This window comes from Arachis ipaensis, chromosome B5 (genome assembly GCF_059453495.1).
Source record: "Arachis ipaensis isolate K30076 ecotype BB chromosome B5, ASM5945349v1, whole genome shotgun sequence".
Classification (NCBI taxonomy): Eukaryota; Viridiplantae; Streptophyta; class Magnoliopsida; order Fabales; family Fabaceae; genus Arachis; species Arachis ipaensis.
The window spans coordinates 159503540-159527057 of NC_142440.1; the positions used below are offsets into that span (position 1 = coordinate 159503540).

Sequence of the window (23518 nt, forward strand, 5' to 3'; positions counted from 1 at the left end):
TGCTTTAAAAAATTTTATAATTTTTAGTAGGGTGTGCATGGCCTGGTCTAGTTCTAAGATTCGGTTCAGTCTCGAACACTTTAAGAGCTAATTTGGTGTGATTTTTATCGGGTTTAAGGCCGGATAAGGATCTAAAAAATAGACTCGATCATTATTTCAGGATCCGGGCTATATCTCGGGTCACCCGAACTCAGCCCGGTAACTCGGTCATCATACACAATTTATATTTTGTGTTATTAAGGATGGATGATGGTTATTCTTACGTGGAATTTAAGTATTGTAAATCTTAATATTTTGTGTTATTAGTTATTATAAGATTATAAGTTAATATTTTATGTTTAAAATGCATAAGATTTTAGACTAATGAATAATATTGTGTTATTTATATTGATTTAAATATTTGATATTATTAGACAATATTAGTATTGATTATGGTTATGCTTTAATTTCAGACAAGAGTTGGTTCTTGTTATATTTTTCTAAGTGAATTTTACCATGTCAAATAATAATTGGAGTCTTGAAAATTTGGATATTTTCACATGCTAGCTTATAAAAAGGTATAAAGGTAATGTAATGTTAACAGCCCGATTTTCACCCAATTTTTATTTCGGATCTAATAAATAGACTCGGTATATATTTCAGGTCAGATTTAAGTCCAAGCCATGCACATCCCTTAATTTTTGGCAAGCCATAAACAATATTTTCTAGATGTCGAAATATTAGTCACGTGATCCTCACGTGTCATTCACTGCACCGCGTCTCAACTGGCAAGTCTCAAGTCTTACCTCTCAACACAATGTAAAAGTCAACCATAAGGGCAAAATTGTAACATCACAGGAAAAGTAAGCAACGTTGAGTCCAAGTTGGTATCAGTTTTAATTCCATTTTCCTAAGATAACAAGCAAAAAATAAATAAATAATTTTTGTAATTAATAGAAATAGTTAATAGATAATAGTGATTAATTAAGCAACTTTATTATTTTGTTGTGGATTGAATAAATGCGTTTTCTGCGTGTCTTTTTGAGGTCAGAGGCTGTGTCACGGACACGGAAAGAGAGAGAAAGAAAGAGAGAAACCATTGCTAGAAATAATGGTAAGCTTCTTCTTCTTCTTCTTCTTATTCTGATTTTCCTCCCTTTTCTTCAATGTTACTTTCAGTAAGTTTCTTAGTCTTTTGCAGCTGAACTTCCACTTCCACTTTGTGTTGGGAGCTTCAAGACCCAGAATATTTTTTGTGGTATAAGTAGCAGTTTTCTCAAGTTTCTTCTTCTGGGTTCTCTTTGAAGCTTCTAAAATTTCCATTTTTGTTTTAGTTTCTGGAATTCTCATTTGGGTTTCATTTGGTGTAGCATTTAGGTAGGTCTCTTGTTTTATTTTATTTTTTAAATAATTCTTTGATTTTGATTTCTGCATTTTTTTTATATTTTTTCAATTTTTAGGGTTCTGTTTTTTTGTTTGCACTTTGCAGTTCTTATAATCTGAGGCTTGTAGTGGATATTTCAGATTTTAATTAAATAAAATAAAAAAAAATTGTGTTATAGATCTTTGAGCGTGGAGGGGTTAGGGAGCCTAATTATCATTAAAATTCGGTATTGGGGGTTTGTTATTATTAATATCTCACCTAAACCTTTTAATATTTTCATTTCAGCTTTATGTCAATGTGTGTGCCTGCTCCTGTCTCTTGAATCTTGAGAAACTTTCTTTGCCAAACCAAATAGTTTTCTATTTTGAAGGAAAAAGAAAAGTATATAAAGAAATTGGGCAATTAGATTCCCTTCTGCTCAATCATGCCTATGAAATAGGTTACAATCACATATATTAATACAAAGTATGTAGTAGCTTTTTATGCTTTTGATCTGACTCTCTACTTTGCCCTTTTGCCTTTTTATTTTTGTTTTTTACTTTTTCTTTTTCCTCTTTGTGGTAGGGAGCTTGGTTAATTTTTTATGCATGCAAAGTGCAAACTTTTTGTGGTTAAATTCCTATTTAGATAGAGTTTAATTGCTTTTTATGAGAGATTATATTTAGGAGGTTCAACTGCTGAAAATATGTTTCTGAGAAAAGTATGATTTAGTGATTTGTGCTGCCTTTAGCCTTTAGTTCACGTGAGGCTTCCCTTTTTTGAGATTCCCCAATTGATAAATAGAATTGAAGCTGGTATTTAATCTTAGGTTTGCTTGATTTGCAGCGCTTCACACTCCCAAGACTTGCAAGTTGTTGCATCTTCTAACTAGATTGGAACATTATCCGCTGAGTGGTGTTTATCTTGTTTTGAATTGTCAATTGTTAAGTGTATTATAGCAAATGTCCTTCCGGAGTATTGTTCGTGATGTGAGGGATGGGTTTGGAAGCTTATCAAGACGGAGTTTTGATGTAAGGCTTTCCGGCCATCACAGGGGCAAGTCACATAGTTTGGTCCATGAGTTGCAGGATCAACTGCCGGTAATACAGAACAGCCAGTGGGCTAGTCTTCCGCCTGAGCTTCTCCGTGAGGTTGTTAAAAGATTGGAAGCAGATGAGAGTACATGGCCTGCTCGTAAGCATGTGGTTTCGTGTGCCGGTGTGTGCAAGTCCTGGAGAGAAATGTGCAAAGAAGTCATTAACTGTCCTGAGTTCAGTGGGAAGATTACTTTCCCGGTGTCCCTGAAGCAGGTGAGACTTTTTCCTTTTGTAATCATGTACTTGAATTCAAGGAATATTGGGATGCAAAAATGAAAGAATTGTATATTGTATTGCTATTTGTTTACAAGTATATATATATATATATATATATATACCGGAGTACGAGAGTAGTACATAATAAATTACACATTAGGTATATAGCATAAGGTATGCTTTAAAAAAATCATCATGATTGAGGACGACCGAAGTATAAATTTTGTTCATGAGCACATAAATTTGCATTTTTGACTTTTGATTGTCTTTTATTTTGCAGCCTGGTTCTAGGGATGGACTCATCCAGTGTTTCATCAAGAGAGACAAATCTAATCTGACTTATCATCTATTCCTTTGTCTTAGTCCTGGTAAGCTCAATTTTTACATTTTGACACACATATATATGAGCTGATCTGATTACCATGTTTTATGATTGATTTCGATTTTTATATCTATGTAATATTTTAGCTTATACCTTTTAATGTACGAAATAATGAATAGTTTTGTAGCACCATCTTATTTTAAGGGCTAGAAATCTTGTTCATGATGTATGAGCCAAATCTTGTGTTCAATCCAAGGTGGTTGTGCAATCTTCGGTGGCGTCATTCTCCATTGGATCATTATATTAGGTTGATCATGAATATATCTGTGGATGGATCTGCTAAAATATATCTTTGTAATAGTGTTAATCATTTCCCCCATATTTTGTCAAATTTAATTTTCGTTTGTAAAATTGATCTGCCTCTCTATTGTTTTCTCCGATTTACATTGGCCTATTATTTTGTTAATGCCTCCTTTTGGGCTTAGTTATGTTGCTATGGGACTGAGTACTTACAGGTAAGAGTTGATGCCACTCCTAACATTAGTACAAGGATTTTGTATTATCCTTTTCAACTTTATTATTACGAGCATAGTGTCTGATTGCAGATTCGGTACATGTTGGCTTGTTTCAAAATGATGTAATGTGTGATGGTTGAGTTGATTCTGTGCTGCTGAGATTATCTGGAATTAGAAGCAAAGCTTCATTTTTCTGGTTCTACCCTAATTAACAATAAATGAATTTGCCGTTTTATAATTAATTCTTTGCTATGTCGGCAATTCAAATGCCATAGATAGTTCTGCATTTTGAACTAGCAACTGCATTGCTACTACTTCATTTCAATATCATATAAAATATAAATATGAATTTTGCACATTTATGGACTTAGATTTCATTGTTTCCGGGACAAGTTTTGAACTCAACTGTTTTGGCAGCACTGCTTGTTGAAAATGGGAAGTTTCTCCTTTCGGCCAAACGTACCCGAAGGACAACTTGCACGGAGTATATTATATCAACAGATGCAGATAACATATCAAGATCTAGTAGCACTTATATTGGAAAATTGAGGTATTTCATTCTCCCTTCTTAAGTTCTTACATAGAGAACACTTCCATTCAGAATCTTCCAAGAATGGATGTAGTAGAAATCAATCTCTTTTTATAGTCTAGCATTCCATACTTACAGGATATGAATTTCCCCTCATTTCAGGTCAAATTTTCTTGGCACCAAGTTTATAATATATGATACACAGCCCCCATGTAGCACTGCCCAGCTTTCGCCACCGGGCAGAAGCCGTAGGTTTAATTCAAAAAAAGTTTCTCCAAAGGTTCCCAGTGGCAGCTATAATATTGCTCGGATCACCTACGAGTTGAATGTCCTTGGTACTAGGGGTCCACGTAGGATGAACTGCACCATGCACACAATTCCTATGTCATCCCTTGAGCCGGGTGGCTGTGTCCCGGGCCAAGCAGAGCTAATTCCCCGTAACCTCGAGGATTCCTTCCGGAGCATCTCCTTCTCATCAAAATCGATTGACCGGTCATCGGAGTTCAGCAGCGCTAGATTCTCCGACATAATTGGGCTAGGTAACGAAGGGGAAGAGGGTAAAGAAAGACCTCTAGTTCTGAAGAACAAGGCACCGAGATGGCACGAACAGCTTCAGTGTTGGTGCCTCAACTTTAGGGGAAGGGTGACAGTCGCCTCCGTCAAGAATTTTCAGCTTATTGCAGCAACACAACCTCCGGCCGGCACTCCTACGCCGTCGCAGCCGACACAATCCTCTGACCATGACAAGATTATTCTTCAGTTTGGGAAAGTTGGTAAGGACATGTTCACCATGGACTATAGATATCCACTTTCTGCATTTCAAGCTTTTGCCATCTGCTTGACTAGCTTTGACACAAAACTGGCATGTGAATAGTGTGAGAGAGATACATGGTAAGAAAATAGGATTCAATCTTCATTAAGTTCATAGTACTGTACACCTCATAGTTTAAAGTGTAAAGTACAGAACAATCTGTGCTCAATGTACAATTATATTTTCCTTGTATCTTGTTTCTTCTTCTTATTTTTTCTCTCCTTTTTTTTTTCTTTTTACTACCCTTATGTTAGTATGCTACAAACGGTGTCTGGAAACATAGTTGTTGCTTATATGCATGATGAGGGAAAAGGTGTGTAGACATCATAGGATTGAGGTAATGGAAATGTGGGAGCCTTCAGAATATTTGGATTGATGTGATTGCAGCAAATGTAAGTGCCAAAATATCCTTATTTCTGAGTCTAGTAGTAATTTTATTACTTTAAATAAAGAATTGTACCTTAGAGGCACTAGAATTGCTTCCGAGGCAATTAATTTTAATATTGTGTATTCATATTCATTCTCTTGGAAAATCAACTAGTCTAATGGTAAGGTGTATTAAAATCAAAATTTGTGATACTAGTTTGAAACAAATCAACTAGTCCTTTTGATACTAATTTGTGATATTAGTCAAGATTGAAGAATTCGTGCATTTGATTTACTTGGATTGTGCTAATTATTGTTGTTTAAATTCATGCACACCAAGTGTTCAGTGATATGATTCTATAACTTCGGTCAGTTTTTTAAACCGGCGGAACACTTTTTGCTAGTGATATGACTCTATAACTTCGTTCAGTTTTTCAAACCGGCGGAACACTTTAAAACCTCGCAAAACTAAAAAAAACTCCCGCAATTTAGTGCATTTTTGTAGTGTATATAAATTTGTAAATTTATATTAAAATAATAAAATTTTAATTTTAAAAATTAAATTAAATAAATATTATATCATATTTATTTTAAAATAAATTATTTTAAAATAAAATAATATTATACGATATAAAAAATATTAATTGAAATATAAAATTATAATATGACATCATTAATTTTACTCTAAAACATATTTTTATTATAAAAAATAATTTTGGATCGGAGCGGATTGAAGTCACCCGAAATATAACCGAAGCTAACCCAAAAATGACATCGGATAAAAATTATAAACGCAAAAAGATATGACCGATCTTGAACACTCCTAAATTGAGGGGTATTATCAAAGGAATGACCTTTTTATAATGCAAATTCATATAAATATAATGAAAAAAAATCATGTAATTTTCAATGAGTGGTAGGTAGATACTAGTTTCCATCAAATTTATTCTATAATATATTTTATTTGTAAGTTGTAATGTACTATGTAAATTGCTTGATGCATATTCGTAGTTTGTAATATTAGTTTGGTACTGCATTAATGCTTATGCCTATCTAATTTGAATTTAGCTTCTTTTTTTTTTTGTGCTTTTGGGGTTTTTGTCCCGTTTCAATAGAAAAGAAACAAAAAAAAAAAAAAAACTTGCATCAAGCCATGTGAACATTCATGTCAACAGTCACTTAACATTGCTTGTTACTAAAAAATTATTCGAAATACTAATAATTTGACTCATTTTTTTAACTTCTAAGAATTGTTTTGAATCTAAGAAAATCTCACGTGTATATTATATAGATCAAAGTGGGTTGTAACTAATTATTTTCTTAAATACATCAAAGGAATGTCAAAAGTCTATGTGTACATTAAAAAAATTAGTAATTAAATTAGTTATTATATATTTATATATAAATGTATGTATTATTTAATTTATTTTTAATATATATTTTATATTTAAATATATGTTTTATACAGATGACTATTTTTTTTGTTTACATATGAAAAATACTAGAGAATTATTAAAATTTATTATTTTTGTCATTACTTTTAACAATTATCAAATTCTTTTAATCTAGTAATCTAATAACATAATTTAGCTCATATTTTTAAACATTAATAACTAACAACTGAATAAAAAAAAAAATTATGATAATTCTCTGACATTTCTGATCTCCTTACATATACCATGATTGAAGGAATGCCTATAACTAATGTTCTCTAAAGAAAACAAAAAAAGATAAAAATCACACATACATAGATAAAATTATGTAAAAGTTTACAAAAAGAATAAATATCTTTTTTTGTTGCGGTTCTTTAGACAAGAAAATATTTTGTTGCAGTTATGACCATGTGACAATTAAAAGATGACCTAACTTTTTCGGTGAAAATAATAAATAAATAACCTTACTCATATTATTAAAAAGGGATATATATTTGGTCCTACAAGGAAAAAGCAAACTTCAAGCTAGAATCTTATAAAATAAATAACAGAAGTTTCAAATCAAAGTCCTTTCTGATGAAACTTTAGTAGTAATTTTCCAAATATTTTGTGTGCGACCGTGTGATTTCAAGTACAATACTGAAGAGCAGTTCAGTTAGTTATCTTTACCAATTATCAACTAACTACCTAATAATGTGTTGGAAAATTTTTTAAATATATTAGAAGGTGAAAATTCAGGTGAAGTCAACTTCACTTGAAGTTGATATCTGAGAGCTGTTAGATGAAAATTTAGTCAAATCATCTAACGGGTCTCAAATATCAACTTCACCTGAAGTGGACTGCACCTGAGTTTCCATCATTTTAAAAATATCAATATCCTAATAATTTTAGTTGTTAATATCAACTAATATATATTATATATTATATCTTTTCCATATGTAAATAGTTCACAATTTTTCTTTTTTTCCATAAACAGAATTACATTGGTAAAATCCTCTAAATTAAAGTAGTTCTTGCCTTGTTGGCACGTGGAGAATTCATTAATTGTAAAAAAAAAAAAAAAGTGAATAAAACTAAGGTGATGGTGAAAATAACAGTGAGAGATAGTACCATACAATAAATTGCTGGTTAAATGATGTGTCACCAAGTTAGTGGAGTTGGGACCAATGTTTCATTATTATTTTGACAGACACATTTAATGAATGGATGGGAACTCACCATAGCTTTCGGTAACAAACACCATAAAAGGATGTCGATTTTCACCCAACATGTTCCAAATTCCATACAAACAAAAACCACATTTCATCTCTTGCTTCCATACCCCAATTATAGTTCAATATTGCTCTAATTTTAACTTCCTTTTAAGATGTTTGGATAATGTGAAGTTGTTTTGTAAAATTATTTCTGTGAATTTAATTTTTTAAATTTTTTTATATATTTTAACCATCCTTACCAAATCCAACAACTATCTCAGTTATACAATAACTAACATTTAACAAACTTATAGTCATCATTATCATGCATATTCATGGAATATCCTTATCATACTTTCCCCTCATCACACTCTTTTTCTTTCCAAAGCTATGACCAAAGAACATGTATTATTTGAGGGCATGGTGGTTGCAAATATGCTACCATTATCTAAGGGGCAAAAAAAATATATATTATTTAGTCAAATTAAAGAAGATTATTCTTAAAATCTTATAAATTCATCATCAAATACTTGAAATTCTACACAAAAAAAAAAAAAAAAAAATTAGGCCCAGATTTTGATAAAGCATAAAAATACAAGCACACAGATACTCATATATAGCTCTAATCCGGACCATAATATTTATAAAAAAATGAAAAAAAAAAAAACATAGTATAAACATTAATTAAATTAATAAAAAAACATATATATAAAGCTAGGTTTGCTGGACCATTTTATATAATAATATTTAATTACTGATACATGTGTACTTGGGCAATAATACAATAATATGATGATGTATATATAAATAATAATAAAAAAAGAAAGCATATGGGGTTATAACCCCTGACAGACTTACGAGAAGTGAGCACTATTTGGTACTTTGAATTTCCAGAGAGATACATATAATATATATATGCTTCTTGTTGCTGATGCTGCCGCCTCTTGATCTGATGAATGATTACATAAGCTTTTTAATTTGGACTCTCTCTTAATCTCATTGCTCATGGAGACTTAAGCTTTAATTTCATGATGCTAATAATAATAGGATACTAAAGTCAGAAAATAATGTATCCCTATGCTTCCATGGTGGTGGTGGTGGTTGTGGTGGTGGAATCAGCCTTGCGGAGAGAACACAGGATGAGAACAACCTCTTCCACCACCAGTAGCAGTAGTTGTTGTTGTTGTAGTTCCTTCTCTCCATTCTCTTTCTTTCTATCTCTTCTTTCTCTCTCTCTTTTCTCTTTCTCTTTCTCTTTCTCTATTTTATTATAATATTGGGGTGGGGGTGTGTATATATATTGGGTATAAGGCATAGTAAATTTATATTTTCAATTATTTTGTGTAAAATATTGTTTTTATTAATTATTTAGGGTTCATTCTTAAATGTTTTTTTTTACTAAGTACTCGTTATTAAGTAAAAATATTTAAAAAATTGTACTCTTTATTAATTAAATAAAATTTATTTTTTATTATTATATTTATATCATTAATTAACTCTTGCTAATTAAGTCAACTATTTTTATTGTCAATGAGTTATAACTCGAATGACATAGTCTTCTCATACTCAATTACAATAACGATACATCTTTATGAAAATACTATCATCACATTAACATCGGTTACTATATATTTGTGTTTATTAAAATCAGTCACTATATATTCATTTATAAAATCATTTAATTTTTTCATAGATTAAGAAACCAAACAATAGAATAGATTTATAAAATAGTCCGTGTGAAGCGCGAAAAACACCTTAATTTATCTATAAATACATATTATATATTAATGATTAATTTTAATATACATCTAATACGATCAAATTTTTTATGAGCATAAACCGCAAAAATAATATTTAATAAAATTGTTATTAAAATATAAAATGATATAAAATTTAATTTAATATACTAAAAGTATAAATAATTTTATATAATTATTTAATTATATTTATATTTTAAAATAATTTTTAAAATAATAAGTTAAAATTAATTATTTTTACTCCAATAAATGAACTAATTCGATTTATCATATATTTTTTATAATAATAAATCAAATGGTACTGATTAAATTTATTAAAAAATTTAGCTCAAATATAATCGTTTACTTATTTTAATAAATTAAATTGGTCTAATTCGATTTATTTAAATACTTTACTTTATTGATAAATTGAATTAATTTAATTCGATTTATATGTATTTATATAACTTAAATTTATCTGATTTTATTTATATAAATTTATTTAAGACAGATGTATAACTAATTTTTATTTAAAATATTTAAATAATTTTAATCTATATTTATTTTATTAACTTAAATTACCTTAAAGTCTTTATATAAGTTCCATAAAAAAAAAAGATAGATATTTAATTTGGTGATTGTGCTTGGGCGAACATGCTTATTGCTTTTGGTGCGTTGAAAACATTGAAAGTACATAGCGTGTAACAGTGGAAAACGTTGATTATTCACTTCCCTTTCTCACCTTTAAATTACCTTATCCTTTCTTTGCCACTACTTCGTTGGTGCCACGTAAACTATATATAGTTACTCTATAACTTAAAAGTAACCAACAAACACACACCAATGTTTTAAAGAGAATATATAACCCATTAGAAATTGAATATTTTGCATAAACTAATTAATGACGTGTGTTGCCTGTTATTTAATAATGACTTTGCTTTTACTTGGTGGGGGGTGGGGTGTTAGAATTAGTATATAATCTATGGAAAAATATAGGGTACTAACATATTATCTGTCAATTTTTGTCGACTCTTATTTATAATTGTGTTTCATAGAAGTGTGTTTGTGGAAGTCTCTAATAATTAATATATTTTAAATACATATATAAAGAGACATATCCAAAAAATATATATATAAAGACACTTCTATTAAACACAACTATAAAAAGAATATTTTTATTAGACACATTTACGAACACACTTTCATGAAACACAATTATAAATAAGAGTTGGCAGATATGCTGTTGGTAACGTAGCAGAACCGATAATCTATTAATATATAAATAACCGTTATCAAGTTACGATGTTGTGCATATAATAATGCTCCATGTTGTTTTTAAACAATTGAAGTTAACCACTAGAGATTAATTTAATTGGTGAATTGTCTTTACTCTTTAGTGTTCTTATATTTATTTATATATTATGGTTAATTATTACTTACTAATAATTAAAATACTTCTTACGCATCACAAGTGCCTTTCGGTTAATTATTAAAAAAATGATTAGTTAATTATACATGTACATGTCTAAACTTGAATAATGAAATGAGAAATGAATACGATGGTTTATATATATGGAATGATTCTCGTAAGCACAAATTTAACAAACACTTTTTTGATTAAAATAAAAAAGGACGACTTAAATAAAGATATCAAAAACGTTTTTTTTTAAAGATATTTTTTAAAAATTAAAATTAATACATATAATCAATTAAATTGTATTATTTTTATTAAAATTAGACTGGACAAATTAGTTTAGCAAAAAAATTAATAAATTAAATTTTTAAACTGGTATAAATTAATATTTTTTTATAAAAAATTACTATAATATTCCTATTATAAAACACAACTAAAATATTCCTATCATATATATATATATTTTGAAAACTTTAAATTCTAACCCTATTGAAAAAAAATGGTTAGAATTTAAAATTATCAAAATTAATATATATAATAAGAGTATTTTAGTCATTTTATATAATAAGGATATTGTAGTTATTTTTTATAAAAAATAATATTAATTTAGACAGATTCAAAATTTAATTCACTATTTTTCGGTCAAATTAATTTATCTTGACATAATTTTAATAAAAATAATATCATTTAAGTGATTGTATATGTTAAATTTTAATTATTAAAAAATATTTTTAAAAAAGACGCTTTCTGCGTCTTATAGAAGCATCCAAAAAAAATACACTTACGACTTACCATTCTTGACACATTGTTTGGTAACTTGTTTCATATACGAAAATTTTGAGTAGCAATTAGCAAATAGCACAAACTAAGCCTTTTAACGAAATTGGCGGCTTTAGTTGTGGAATAATTAATAATTAGTGATAAATCTAAGTAACATGATGGGAAAAAATATTCGATATTGCTTTCATAAAAAATGTTACCTAACCTGAGTTTCTTACTTTGTTTTTAGTCAAGTCAAGCTTTTCGTCAGAGCTAGAAAAAGGTTATGAGTTAAGTTTAATTTGCTCACCTAATTTTAATTTCTGATTTCTGAATTATTAGGTAGTCACATTGTTTAAGTCAAACTAAAGTAACTTATTTCTACTTTATTCAGAATATAATTTAGCATGTCACGTGGGGTAATCATAGGCATGGTAAATAATAAAGTTTAAGGGTTAATAAAAAAATATGTGGTGTACATTGAAAAGACTAAATATATATGAGATAAAAATGGGTATCCTAAGTGAAAGATTTATTGTCTCTGGATTCATAACATGGAAACAAATTTTATTGATATAATAATAAAAAATAATTTTATATTCTAAAGAAAATTAAAATTCATTTTTAAAGATTCAAATTCTATAATGTTAATTAAAGTTGACCTTAGCTAAGCCAATTTAAGTCACCAAAAAAAAAAAGCTAAGCCAATTTATGGCATGTAGTCCTGTCATCTGACTCATCTCCTACTTAAAATCACGTGTTGCTTTTTCATGAAGACAGTTCAGATGAAGCTAAGTTTTTTTTTTTTTTTTTTTTTTTTTAAGTTATACCCTTACACGCACTTTTTTTTTTTTTTTATTAATTATGAGTTTCATATATCAATTTCTTAATTATAGTTAAAATTTAAATTCGGTGTACCTTTTAACCAGGGGTAGAAATAGGTTAGGCTTTATTCTTAATAGGTCTGTTCTGTTATGTAGTTAATCGGCCTGCAGCATGTTATAAACTTTTTTTAAAATATTAAATCTAACTTGTTATTTAGCTTGAAACCTGATAATTCTTTTTACAAAAATAAAAATATTATTTAAAAAAATTATTTTTAATAAACATATTTATATGTAATATATTATATTTAATATTTATAAAAAATTTTAAGCTTTAAAATATTTAAAATATACAAAACTATTTATAATTAAATATAATAAATTTAAAATATTTTATAATTTTATTAATAATAAAAAATTTATTTATATATATAATTATATATTAACAAGTTCAGGTAGGCCTAACAGGCCAAATAAACTAATTAGTGAACTTAAACCTAACCTATTAACATAATAAAATTTTTATAAGAGTTTAAGCATGTGTGATGTATCTATTTTATAACAGACAAGACTAAACTAAACACAGACCAAACTGCAAGTCCCTAATACTTACGGCCTTTTTTTACCTCTACTTCTAACAAAGCAAATATAATTGCTATTATACCAAGTCTTGCACTGTAGATGGAGCTAAGTTTGATCCCAACATCAAGTTGACAAGATTGATTAAATTCTGAAAAAATAAAAAATAAATTTATGTAAATAAAGTGTTTTTATTTATTTTAAAAAATAATTTTTTAAATGTTTTTTCAAATAAAAACATTCTCCAAAGTTCAAAATAAGTATATTTTCCTTATTTATAAATAAATACTAAATGTATACTATCATAAATATAATTATGTATAAAAATATTATTTACATATTAAAATTAATAAATATATATATTTATAGTTTTATTTATTATTTATGAATATTTTATATTTTAATATATATTTTATTTTAATAACTAATTTTAGTATATATATATATATATATATATTATGTATATTTTATATTTTAATATATATTTAACATATTTATAAAATAGTAATTAACATAACCATAAACCTATCCGGAGGTAGCTTAGAATAGAATGATTAGGTGTATCCGAAAAAAGAGAAATTCTCCACATACAAGCGTTTTCCCATATAAGTCATACAAGTCATTTTTTTTCTCTATGCCTCCTCTTTTTTTTCTCCTTCTTCTTCTTTTTCCGTGCCTCTTCTCATTCTTCTTCTTCTTCTTCGTTTTTGAAGTATTTCATCTTCATCGTCATGTTTCTCCTCGTTCTTCTTGACTGCACGTTTTTCATCTTCTTCCTCCTCATCTTCTACACCTTCTTCTTCTTCTTGCTGCACATTCTTCTTCGTCTTCCTCTTCTTCTTCTTTTTTTCTTTCGTTTCTTGCCTTCTCTTTCTCCTTCTTCATTACGTGCTTTTCTCTCTGTTTTCTTTTTTCGTGATTCTCGATTTCCATTGTTTTTTGACATCAAGCTCTGAAATCATTTTTGAAGAAGAAGAAGTAGCAGAAGATGAAGATGAGGAGGAGAAAGAGAAAGAGTTATGAATTATGCATAATGTATACTTCAACGAATTTTGGGTGTATTTCTTAAATCCTTTGGGTGTATTTTCGTAATCCTTTGAGTGTATTTCTGTAATCCTTTGGGTGTATTTCTGTAATTGTTTGGGTGTATTTCTGTAATCGTTTGGGTGTATTTCTGAAGTTCCATTATCTTCAAAATGATTTCAAAGCTTGATTTCAGAAACCATGAAAATCGAAAAAAAAAACGAAGCAAGAATACCAGTGATAAACGCAGATAAAATAATGAATGAAAAGGCAAAGAGAGAACGCACGAAGGAGATCAAATTTGACAAGAAACTCGTTTTCATGGAGGAAGAAGAAGAAGAGAAGGAGAAGAAGAAGGAGAAGAAGAAGGAAGAGGAGGAGGAGAAGGAGGAATGCGAAGCACGCCATGGAAATCGTATATGGATCAGCGTACTTTTTGTTAAGTTTCTCCCAACTTGTATAACTTGTAAACCAAATGACTTGTATGTGTAGCACTCCTCAAATAACGGAAGGAATGAGTATAAAGACCAAAAAGAATGTGTGTAAATGAGAAATATTGAGTATATTTATTTAAAAATAATTTATAAAAAATGAGAGAAAATAAAAAAAAAATATTTTATATCATAAAAATATATATAAAAAGATATACACGTGTGTAAATATAATAAATCTACTAACACTTTACTAGTCGTGGAACACTAACTAGCCAAAAAAGTTGGAGCATTTCATTGAGGTTATAAGAATAAACAATCTGGTTTTCATCCATTCATATAAAAAAGATAATGCAATTTTAAATAAAAAAAGAAATAAAACATTTTTTATTTTATTATTTTTAAAAAATACCATTTTTGTTACAAAATTATTTTTATGTAAAAGTGATATTAAAAATAGAGTAAAGTATCATTTTTGTCCCCAACGTTTAGGATAAGTTATATTTGTGTCCCTAACGTTTAAATCGTCCTATTTGTATCCTTAACGTTTATAAAAGTGATTCAATGTTATCCTACTATCAATTATACTAACAAATTAGATTATATTTTTCAATTATTCTCACTTTGATGTATTCACTCTCAATTAGATCTCACTTGGATGTGGTCGATTTTAATATTATACCCACTATTTATGTTTAGATTCAATTATGTTCTTAGAAAAGTGAATTATGTAAATGTTGTAGTAATTAGTTTCAACATTTGATGAGCTATTTTTCGGGGTAGATCATCGATTCTATCCGAGACATTTGTATTCTAACTTCAAGAAGAGATTTTTAAAACTCAAACTAAAGCGCTCATAATGTGTAACTGACGGCAGGATAACATTGAATCACTTTTATACAAATAGGACGATTTAAACGTTAGAGACACAAATAGAATTTACTCCAAACATTGGGGACAAAAACAATACTTTACTCTTAAAAATATAAACACATATTATATTAGATAGTTCAATCAAATATTTTAAATCTTCTAATAATTTTTTATTGTTATGTTTACATATAGTTATTTTATTCAAATAATTTTCTTAAAAAAAAACTTCAACAAAAGAAGATTCTTTTGATTCTTGATGACGGGGATGACTTGCCATTCTTGATGACGTGGAAAACTTGGTTTGGTTCTGTTTATAAGCACATGGGATGAAAAGGTTTTCATGAGCTTCAAGAGTTCAACGATGACTTTAAAACTAGGCTCTTATTAAACGTAACTGCTAAGGCTGTTTAATTCATTATTATCTATAGAATTTGTATCCTCTAAATTTTAAATTTGTACTTTAGAGGATAAAGTATAATCTTCTATCCTTGAATAGTTTTTTTCTCATATTTATTTTTGGTCCCACCTATAAAATAAATGGTGAGAGATCACACTTTACTCTTTAAAATAAAATTCAAACTTTAGAGAATCTAAATCCTTATCTATATATATCCCGAATGAAAATTAATTAAATTTATCATCTAAAAAAAATAAAATATTTATAAAATTTACTATTATCTGTTCTTGTAATTTTTACCAGTAATAAATAAATTTATTAAAATTTAAATATAAATAAAAAATTTAACTTAATTTTTGTTTAGTTTTATGATAAACTTCACATTTTAAATTTAAAAATAAGATCAACATTTATAAATTTTAAAAGTAAAAATTTAGATATTTATAAACTCTTAGCTATTAATTTTATATAAAATAATCCAGTTCTAATAAAATTGTAAAATTGTGAAAGAATAGAAAAAAGAAAAAAAAAATAAAAAAAATTTATTAGTTGTTGATTAATTAAATTATGAAGGTAAAACTAAATCTATATAGAATATTATTTATTAAAAATAAAAGTAAAGATAAAATAAAATAGAAAGATAACATAAAAATAGATTAATAAGTACTGAATTAAAGATACTGGTTCACATAAGAAATTTCTGTATGTTTTCATATATACCTTCCTCTCATCTCTGGCGTTTACTTTGATTAGTCAAAGTCTTCCCCATTCACTCTATCCATAACCCTCTTTGATTATATATTATATTATTGTTATTTATTTAGGAACTAATTAAATATACTAATAAGCTCACAAATTATATGATAATGGTGGAACCATCATCATCGTCATCTTCTTCTTCCTTCACATGGAATTGGATCTACGACGTTTTCCTCAGTTTCAGAGGAGAAGATACTAGAAACGGTTTCACCAGTAATCTCTACCATGCACTGGATCAAAAGGGGATCCACACCTTCATTGATGATGAGGAGCTTCAAAAGGGGGAAGAAATTACTCCAGCACTTGTGAAGGCTATTCAAGAATCTAGGATCGCCATCGTTGTGTTCTCTAAGAACTATGCATCATCTGCTTTCTGTTTGGACGAGCTTGCAAAGATTCTTGAGCTGTTGAAACTTGAAGGAAGATTGGTTTGGCCAATCTTTTATGATGTGGATCCATCAGATGTTCGCCATCAGAAAGGTAGCTATGCGGAGGCATTAGCAAAACATGAAGAACGGTTCCAGAATGATGACAATGGCAAGGTACAAAAATGGAGGAATGCTCTACGTGAAGCAGCTAATTTGTCCGGTTCACATTTCAAACCAGGGTAATAATCTACATGCCTCATGTCACACTCTCCTTTAAATTATATCTATGCTTTTATAATCATGTTATATAATAGAGAAACTCTTGCGTCAAATAATTTTTAGTATTTTCCGCCAGTTGATTAGTATTGTTTTTAACAAATAAATTTTACCAATTTATAGGTAAATTTTGAAAAATATGGATGCAAACAGTATTGGTTCATGTATACAAATTCTAATAAATATAAGTAGACACTATATATTTTTTATGTGCAAAACTTTTGTAAATATGGTTGCAAATTATTGTTGGCCAAGTGTTAGATAAAAATGATAATATTTACTGATGATGTAGTTCTTAAAGATATAACTATTAAATATTATATTTTTCTATTAGTTTAAGTTTTTAGAATGAGTGATTTCATAACATAAAAGCCTATGCAAAAAAATCAAGCAAATTCAAAAGAAATTTTTGCTTGAACAAAAATGTTAAGAGATATAACCATTAATATTGTCTTCTCCTATTAGTTTAAACTTTTGGGACGAGTGATTTTATACCATTAGTAATGCTCATGGATTATTTTAATAATTGATTATTTAATTTTAGTAGAAAAGTATGTGAAATAATATATAATAATGCTTTGTTTTCATAACATGGCTTGATATGAACTTGTATAAATGTAGGTCTCAACAGGAATACAAGTTTATTGAAAACATTGTTAGTGACATCTCCAAAAAGCTGAATTACACTCCCTTACATGTTGCTGACAACCCGGTTGGCCTGGAATCACCAGTGCTAGAAGTGAAGTCTCTGCTACAACTTGGGTCTAATAATGCTGAAGATGGAGTACACATAGTTGGGATTTGTGGAAGTGGGGGAATAGGTAAAACAACACTTGCAAGAGCTCTGTATAACTCTGTTGCTGATCAATTTGATGGTTTGTGTTTTCTTGCTGATGTTAGAGAAAATGCAATCAACAAGAATCATGGTCTTGCACAACTCCAAGAGACACTTCTTTCTGAAGTTCTTGATGAGAGTAATATAAGAATAAGAGATGTCAACAGAGGGATTCCAATGATAAAAAGGAGGCTTCAACAAAAGAAGATTCTTTTGATTCTTGATGATGTTGATGACTTAACCCAGTTAAGGGCTATTGCCGGAGGCGATGATTGGTTCGGTTCAGGTAGTCGGATAATTATCACTTCTAGGGACAAACATTTGTTAGAAGCACAATATGGGATGAATCCAAACAAGATTTATGAGGTCAAAGAGTTAAACAAAAAAGAAGCTCTTGAATTGTTCTGTTGGAAGGCCTTTAGAAGCAACAAAGTTAAGTCAGGGTATGAAGATATTTCAAACCGTGTTCTTTCTTATGCTGGTGGTGTTCCTTTGGCTTTGGAAGTAATAGGCTCTAACTTGTATAACAAGAGCATAGATCAATGGAGCTCTGCATTAGATAAGTACAAAAAAATTCCCATTAAGAAGATTCAAGAAGTGCTCGAGGTAAGTTATGATGGATTACATGAAGATGAGAAGAGTATTTTTCTTGATATAGCTTGTTTCTTCAACAAGGAAAAGATATCATATGTGAAGCAAATGCTACATGTCCGTGGTTTCCACCCTGAAGATGGTATTGACGTTTTGATTGACAGATCTTTGATGAAGATTGACAAGAATAATAATTGTGTGAGAATGCATGATTTGATTCAAGATATGGGTAGAGAAATTGTTAGAAGGGAATCAACTTCTAAGCCTGGCAAACGTTCTAGACTATGGAATGATGAGGACATTGTTCATGTTCTAGAAAATGACATGGTATGTTGTTATATTTATGTATTCAGCTTGTAAATTTCTACAACCTCACATGTAAAATTTGACATATATATAAATATATGTTTGGTGTTTGCAATGATTATGATACAGGGAAGTGATAGAGTTGAAGTCATAATTTTGCACTCAAGCAAGCGTAGAGTGAATTGGAATGGAAAAGCATTCAAGAAAATGAGGAATCTCAAAGTTCTCATATTCTGGGATGTACATTTTTCAGTTGGTCCTGATCATCTGCCAAACAGTTTAAGAGTGTTGGAGTGGGATGGATATCCATCACCATCATTACCCTCTGATTTTCATCCCACTAAACTCTTCATACTCAATTTGAGCAACAGTTCTCTCAAACTGGACAATCCACTCAAGGCATGCATCATTTCCTACTATTTTACTCAATCAAATATGCTTATTCATTTAACAATTCTCAACTATATCTTCATATTTTCCTATGCAGAATTTCAATTCCTTGAGTTTCATGGATTTTGGAGAGTGTGAATTCTTGACAGAAGTACCTGACCTTTCAGGAGTCCCAAATCTAGGAGCACTGTGTCTTGATAACTGCTCCAATTTAGTTAAAGTCCACAGCTCAGTTGGATTTCTGGAGAAATTGATTTTGCTGAGTGTTCAACGATGCACCAAGCTCCGCACTCTCGTAGACGAAATCAATCTTCCATCTCTTGAGACTCTGGACCTCAGTGGCTGCACAAGCCTTGTGTGCTTCCCAGAAATTGTAGCAACTATGGAAAACATTCGAGTAATTTACTTAGACAGCACCGCCATAGATGATTTACCACTCACCATGTTCAATCTTGTTAGCCTGGAGCGCTTGTATCTCAGGAACTGCACAGATCTGAAAACTCTTCAAGGCTGCATTCGCTTGTTACCTAAACTCGAGGTCGTTATTTTTCCGAATCAAAGAGGATTTCGATTGAATTCCGTGGTACACGGATTCCAGCAACAGATATCGTCAGAGTTCATGATTCACCGCGGTCCTCGTCCTCTGGTTCCAATTTGGGAAGCTTATTGCACAGTCTCCAGTGATTTGAATCTCATCCGATTATATCACCCTTGGCGCCGCCATGTTTCGCCGGAAGAAGAACGCGGCGCCAGATCTGAGGGTGCATCGAGTGTGAGCTTCTGGTACCGGAGAAAACTCCCGGGGGTAATCAGCGCGTTGTTTACGACTGAAACAACGGACATTGACGCCTTTGGCTCTGTTCTAGAGTTTAGGGTTCTTGTGTTGGTGAATCGCAGTTACATGTTCTCTTCGTCGAGTGTTTACGTAATCTCTGAGACAAGAACGAGACAGCCATTACTGGTGAATGTAATTCTCGGCACACTTCAAGGCCACGGCGAGCGATATGTTTTCAGATCGGAGTCGGAATCGGAGAATGGATGGAATCTGGTGCAGATTGTTGGCGAGATGTATTTTCACAGGCCGTGTACGGAGGGGGAGGGGAAGAGCACGGCGGTGGGAGCAGTTATGAAACGGAGCAGCCTTCTTTTTGACAGGGAATATTGTTGCATGGAGGATATTCGATATTCAAACGGTGACACGTGTGAAAGTGATGCCCTTGAGTCACCAAGAGATATGATTATGCGTGATCCTGGGGATGATGATAATGCTACCGGTGTTGATCGTAATTTGATTAAAGTTAGCTTACCAAATATGTTATGGTTCATGCGGCGTATGGCCCCTCTCTGAATATGGCACCACATCTAATTCTTGTTATAAAATACATTTATATACCAAGTACTCTTCATCCGTATAAAAATAAGCATTAGTTGTTATGAAAATATTAGTATAAAACTAATATATTATAATAATTGATTTAGTAATTAATTTTTAATTATAGAATTATCCTGTCTAGATAATATAATATATATAATCAAAGGTTTATTTAAAAAATAAAATAGTGTTAGGGAGCTAGTAGATTTTTTGATTTGTAATTATTAATTAGTTATTATTAGTATTTTTAATGGTATGAAATTATATTTAATAGTGTAAAATTATTCATTTTTTTATTGATTAAATACTAGTCAAATTTTAATAAAAGTACTGTTACCCAAATTTTTCTTTTAAAAAAAATGTATAACTAATAACATACAACAATTAAATCAAAATAAAGGTTTACTTTTTTAAAATTGAGTAAAGTATCGTTTTTGTCCCTAACGTTTGGGGTAAATCCTATTTGTATTCCTAACGTTTAAATCGTCCTATTTGTATCCCTAACGTTTGTAAAAGTGATTCAATGTTATCCTGCCGTCAATTACACATCATGAACGCTTTAGTTTGAGTTTTAAAAATCTCTTCTTAAAGTTAGAATAATGATCTACTCCGAAAAATAGCTTATCAAATGTTGAAACTAATTCCTACAACATTTACATAATTCACTTTTCTAGGGATTGAATCTAAACACAAACAGTGCGTATAATATTAAAATCGAACACATGTAAGTGAGACCTAATTGATAATGAATACATAGAATAATTGAAAAATATAATCTGATTTGTTAGTATAATTGATAGTAGGATAACATTGAATCACTTTTATAAACGTTAATGATACAAATAGGATGATTTAAACGTTAGGGACAAATCATGATTAACCGCGCTTCTCACTCTATATTGCTGCTAACTCCATTTGTTATCCCATAAATCATAGGTTATATCTAGCCAGTCTTATTGGGAGACTTTTTTTAATTATATGAGTAGCCATTGACTAAATTGATGAACAAGAGATTATTACATTTTGATTTGTGCAAATACTATTGGTTTAGGCTGGTTTATTATTAGACTTTAGAGTTATAACATTCAATGAATTTGAAGAAATCATTAGAGATTAAAAGATGATATCTTTTGGACCCAAAATTTTACTATGAAAAAATGTATGGCCTACCAAGAAAGCTGCAAAGCAACCAAACCAAACAACCATTAACACGTTGGTTATGTTAACCAACCAATAATAATATATCATGTATTATAAATAGGTATCTATTCCCTTCACAATTCTCACATCACTCCATAAACTCATCACTTCTTTAATTCATATTAAGCTTTTAGATCATGTCTGAGGAGAAGCACCACCACCACCTCTTCCACCATAAGAAGGATGAGGATAACACTACTTTTGAAGAGGTAGTTGACTATAAGAAGGAGGAGAAACAACACAAGCACCATGAGCACCTTGGCGAGCTTGGTGCTGCTGCTGCTGGTGCCTATGCCTTGGTAACTATTTATTTCTCTTAATTTCATCATCAATATTAATTAATTATACTCCTAATTTGAATTATTCTTTTAATTTGTACTTCAGATCATTTTTGTCTACTCTTCTTTAATTTGTTCAGTTTAATTCTTGGAGAACAAACATTAATATTTAACTAGTAAGTTTATTTATATGTATTGTTCAACTAATTGAATGATTAATTATCTTATTAGTTAATTGCATAATATAAAGAAAAAAAAAATAATGAGGTGTGTATTATATATATTACACAAGATCTGATCCTCAATCATGGACACCAATAATTTTTTTTTCTTAACTTTGTTCCTTTTTTTACTAACATCCCCACACATCTCTATTGTTAATTAATATAGTGGAATAGTATATAGGTTAATTAAATTTTTTTTAATGCAACTGTTGATTTTGTGACAGCATGAGAAACATAAGGCTGAGAAAGATCCGGAGCATGCTCACAAGCATAAGATAGAAGAGGAGGTTGCCGCGGTCGCTGCCGTCGGAGCTGGTGGTTATGCTTTTCATGAACACCATGAGAAAAAAGAAGCAAAGAAGGAAGACGAAGAAGCTCATGGAAAGAAGCACCACCATTTGTTTTAAAATGTTTTAAGAATATTTTTATCGTTAATAAAAGAGGTTGAGTTTAGTAGTTTATCATATATACATGATAATTACAACAATAACCAAACTCCTAAGCATTATTATCATCACCACACCCTAGCCTTCTATTTTAGTTTCTTATATATTGATAAGCTTTTGGTATATTTATGTGTATTTCTATATATCTTCCAATTATTCACTATGCACTATATATCGGCTAGGGGTTCTCAATCATTGAGTTTGGAGTGTGTTTAATTATTTGGTGTTAATTAATTGCTTGATATATATTTGTATATATAATAATTTAATGTAATAATGTGTGCTATGTTGAATATATTAATAAAATAATAATATTGTAAAGTATAGTTTGAGTCTTTTGATTAGATTAATAATTTATTTTTTTGATCATTTTCTGCAAGGCAATTATGAATGAAGAGTTGAAGACTCCTGATTAATTATTAACCTTTCGATATTAAGATGGATAGGACACCTAAATAATTGTGTTAGCTTTATTTATTTGCAAAGGATCCATTATTAAAACTACTGTCACCACCAGCGCATATAATCAAAATGTTCACTATCAAAAGTTTGAAAATTAAATATTCAGTTTTCCTTACACTAAGACTAAATTAACTAAATTTAAGTTTTTGCC

At 29.7% G+C, this 23518-nt stretch overlaps 3 protein-coding genes across 6 annotated transcripts; all 3 read left to right on the plus strand.

Annotated features, from left to right (window-relative positions):
• The first annotated feature begins 957 nt into the window (after positions 1 to 957).
• Positions 958 to 5337, plus strand: LOC107644938 (tubby-like F-box protein 8). Of its 4 annotated transcripts, XM_016348904.3 has the most exons (7): positions 1034 to 1093; positions 1181 to 1237; positions 1314 to 1356; positions 2189 to 2652; positions 2936 to 3023; positions 3910 to 4042; positions 4184 to 5337. In XM_016348904.3, the coding sequence occupies exons 4-7, from the start codon at positions 2305 to 2307 to the stop codon at positions 4893 to 4895; spliced, it is 1281 nt and encodes a 426-aa protein (XP_016204390.1). In that variant the 5' UTR covers positions 1034 to 1093; positions 1181 to 1237; positions 1314 to 1356; positions 2189 to 2304; the 3' UTR covers positions 4896 to 5337. The 4 variants fall into 4 exon arrangements, with proteins under 4 accessions (XP_016204394.1, XP_088342511.1, XP_016204390.1 ...); XM_088486385.1 differs by lacking the exon at positions 1314 to 1356 and having other exon boundaries at positions 994 to 1093; XM_016348908.3 differs by lacking the exons at positions 1181 to 1237; positions 1314 to 1356 and having other exon boundaries at positions 958 to 1093.
• A 7236-nt stretch (positions 5338 to 12573) lies between these two features.
• On the plus strand, positions 12574 to 20781 carry LOC107644939 (disease resistance protein Roq1). The gene is made up of 5 exons (XM_088486387.1): positions 12574 to 12647; positions 16501 to 17226; positions 17885 to 19016; positions 19125 to 19394; positions 19483 to 20781. The coding sequence occupies exons 2-5, from the start codon at positions 16721 to 16723 to the stop codon at positions 20731 to 20733; spliced, it is 3159 nt and encodes a 1052-aa protein (XP_088342513.1). The 5' UTR covers positions 12574 to 12647; positions 16501 to 16720; the 3' UTR covers positions 20734 to 20781.
• Positions 20782 to 22024: 1243 nt separating this feature from the next.
• Positions 22025 to 23231, plus strand: LOC110262700 (abscisic stress-ripening protein 3). Its single transcript, XM_021103357.2, has 2 exons — positions 22025 to 22256; positions 22684 to 23231. Exons 1-2 carry the CDS (start codon positions 22095 to 22097, stop codon positions 22864 to 22866), a joined length of 345 nt encoding a protein of 114 aa, XP_020959016.1. The 5' UTR covers positions 22025 to 22094; the 3' UTR covers positions 22867 to 23231.
• The last annotated feature ends 287 nt before the right edge of the window (positions 23232 to 23518 follow it).

Excerpts from the sequence above, each read along its gene's own strand:
- LOC107644938 (XM_016348908.3), top strand. The coding sequence starts at position 2,305 with ATGTCCTTCCGGAGTATTGTTCGTGATGTGAGGGATGGGTTTGGAAGC. Across the intron at positions 2,653-2,935 it reads TCCCGGTGTCCCTGAAGCAG|CCTGGTTCTAGGGATGGACT; the intron begins GTGAGACTTTTT and ends TTTATTTTGCAG. Across the intron at positions 4,043-4,183 it reads ACTTATATTGGAAAATTGAG|GTCAAATTTTCTTGGCACCA; the intron begins GTATTTCATTCT and ends CCCTCATTTCAG.
- LOC107644939 (XM_088486387.1), top strand. The coding sequence starts at position 16,721 with ATGATAATGGTGGAACCATCATCATCGTCATCTTCTTCTTCCTTCACA. Across the intron at positions 17,227-17,884 it reads GGTTCACATTTCAAACCAGG|GTCTCAACAGGAATACAAGT; the intron begins GTAATAATCTAC and ends GTATAAATGTAG. Across the intron at positions 19,017-19,124 it reads ATGTTCTAGAAAATGACATG|GGAAGTGATAGAGTTGAAGT; the intron begins GTATGTTGTTAT and ends ATTATGATACAG.
- LOC110262700 (XM_021103357.2), top strand. The coding sequence starts at position 22,095 with ATGTCTGAGGAGAAGCACCACCACCACCTCTTCCACCATAAGAAGGAT. Across the intron at positions 22,257-22,683 it reads CTGCTGGTGCCTATGCCTTG|CATGAGAAACATAAGGCTGA; the intron begins GTAACTATTTAT and ends ATTTTGTGACAG.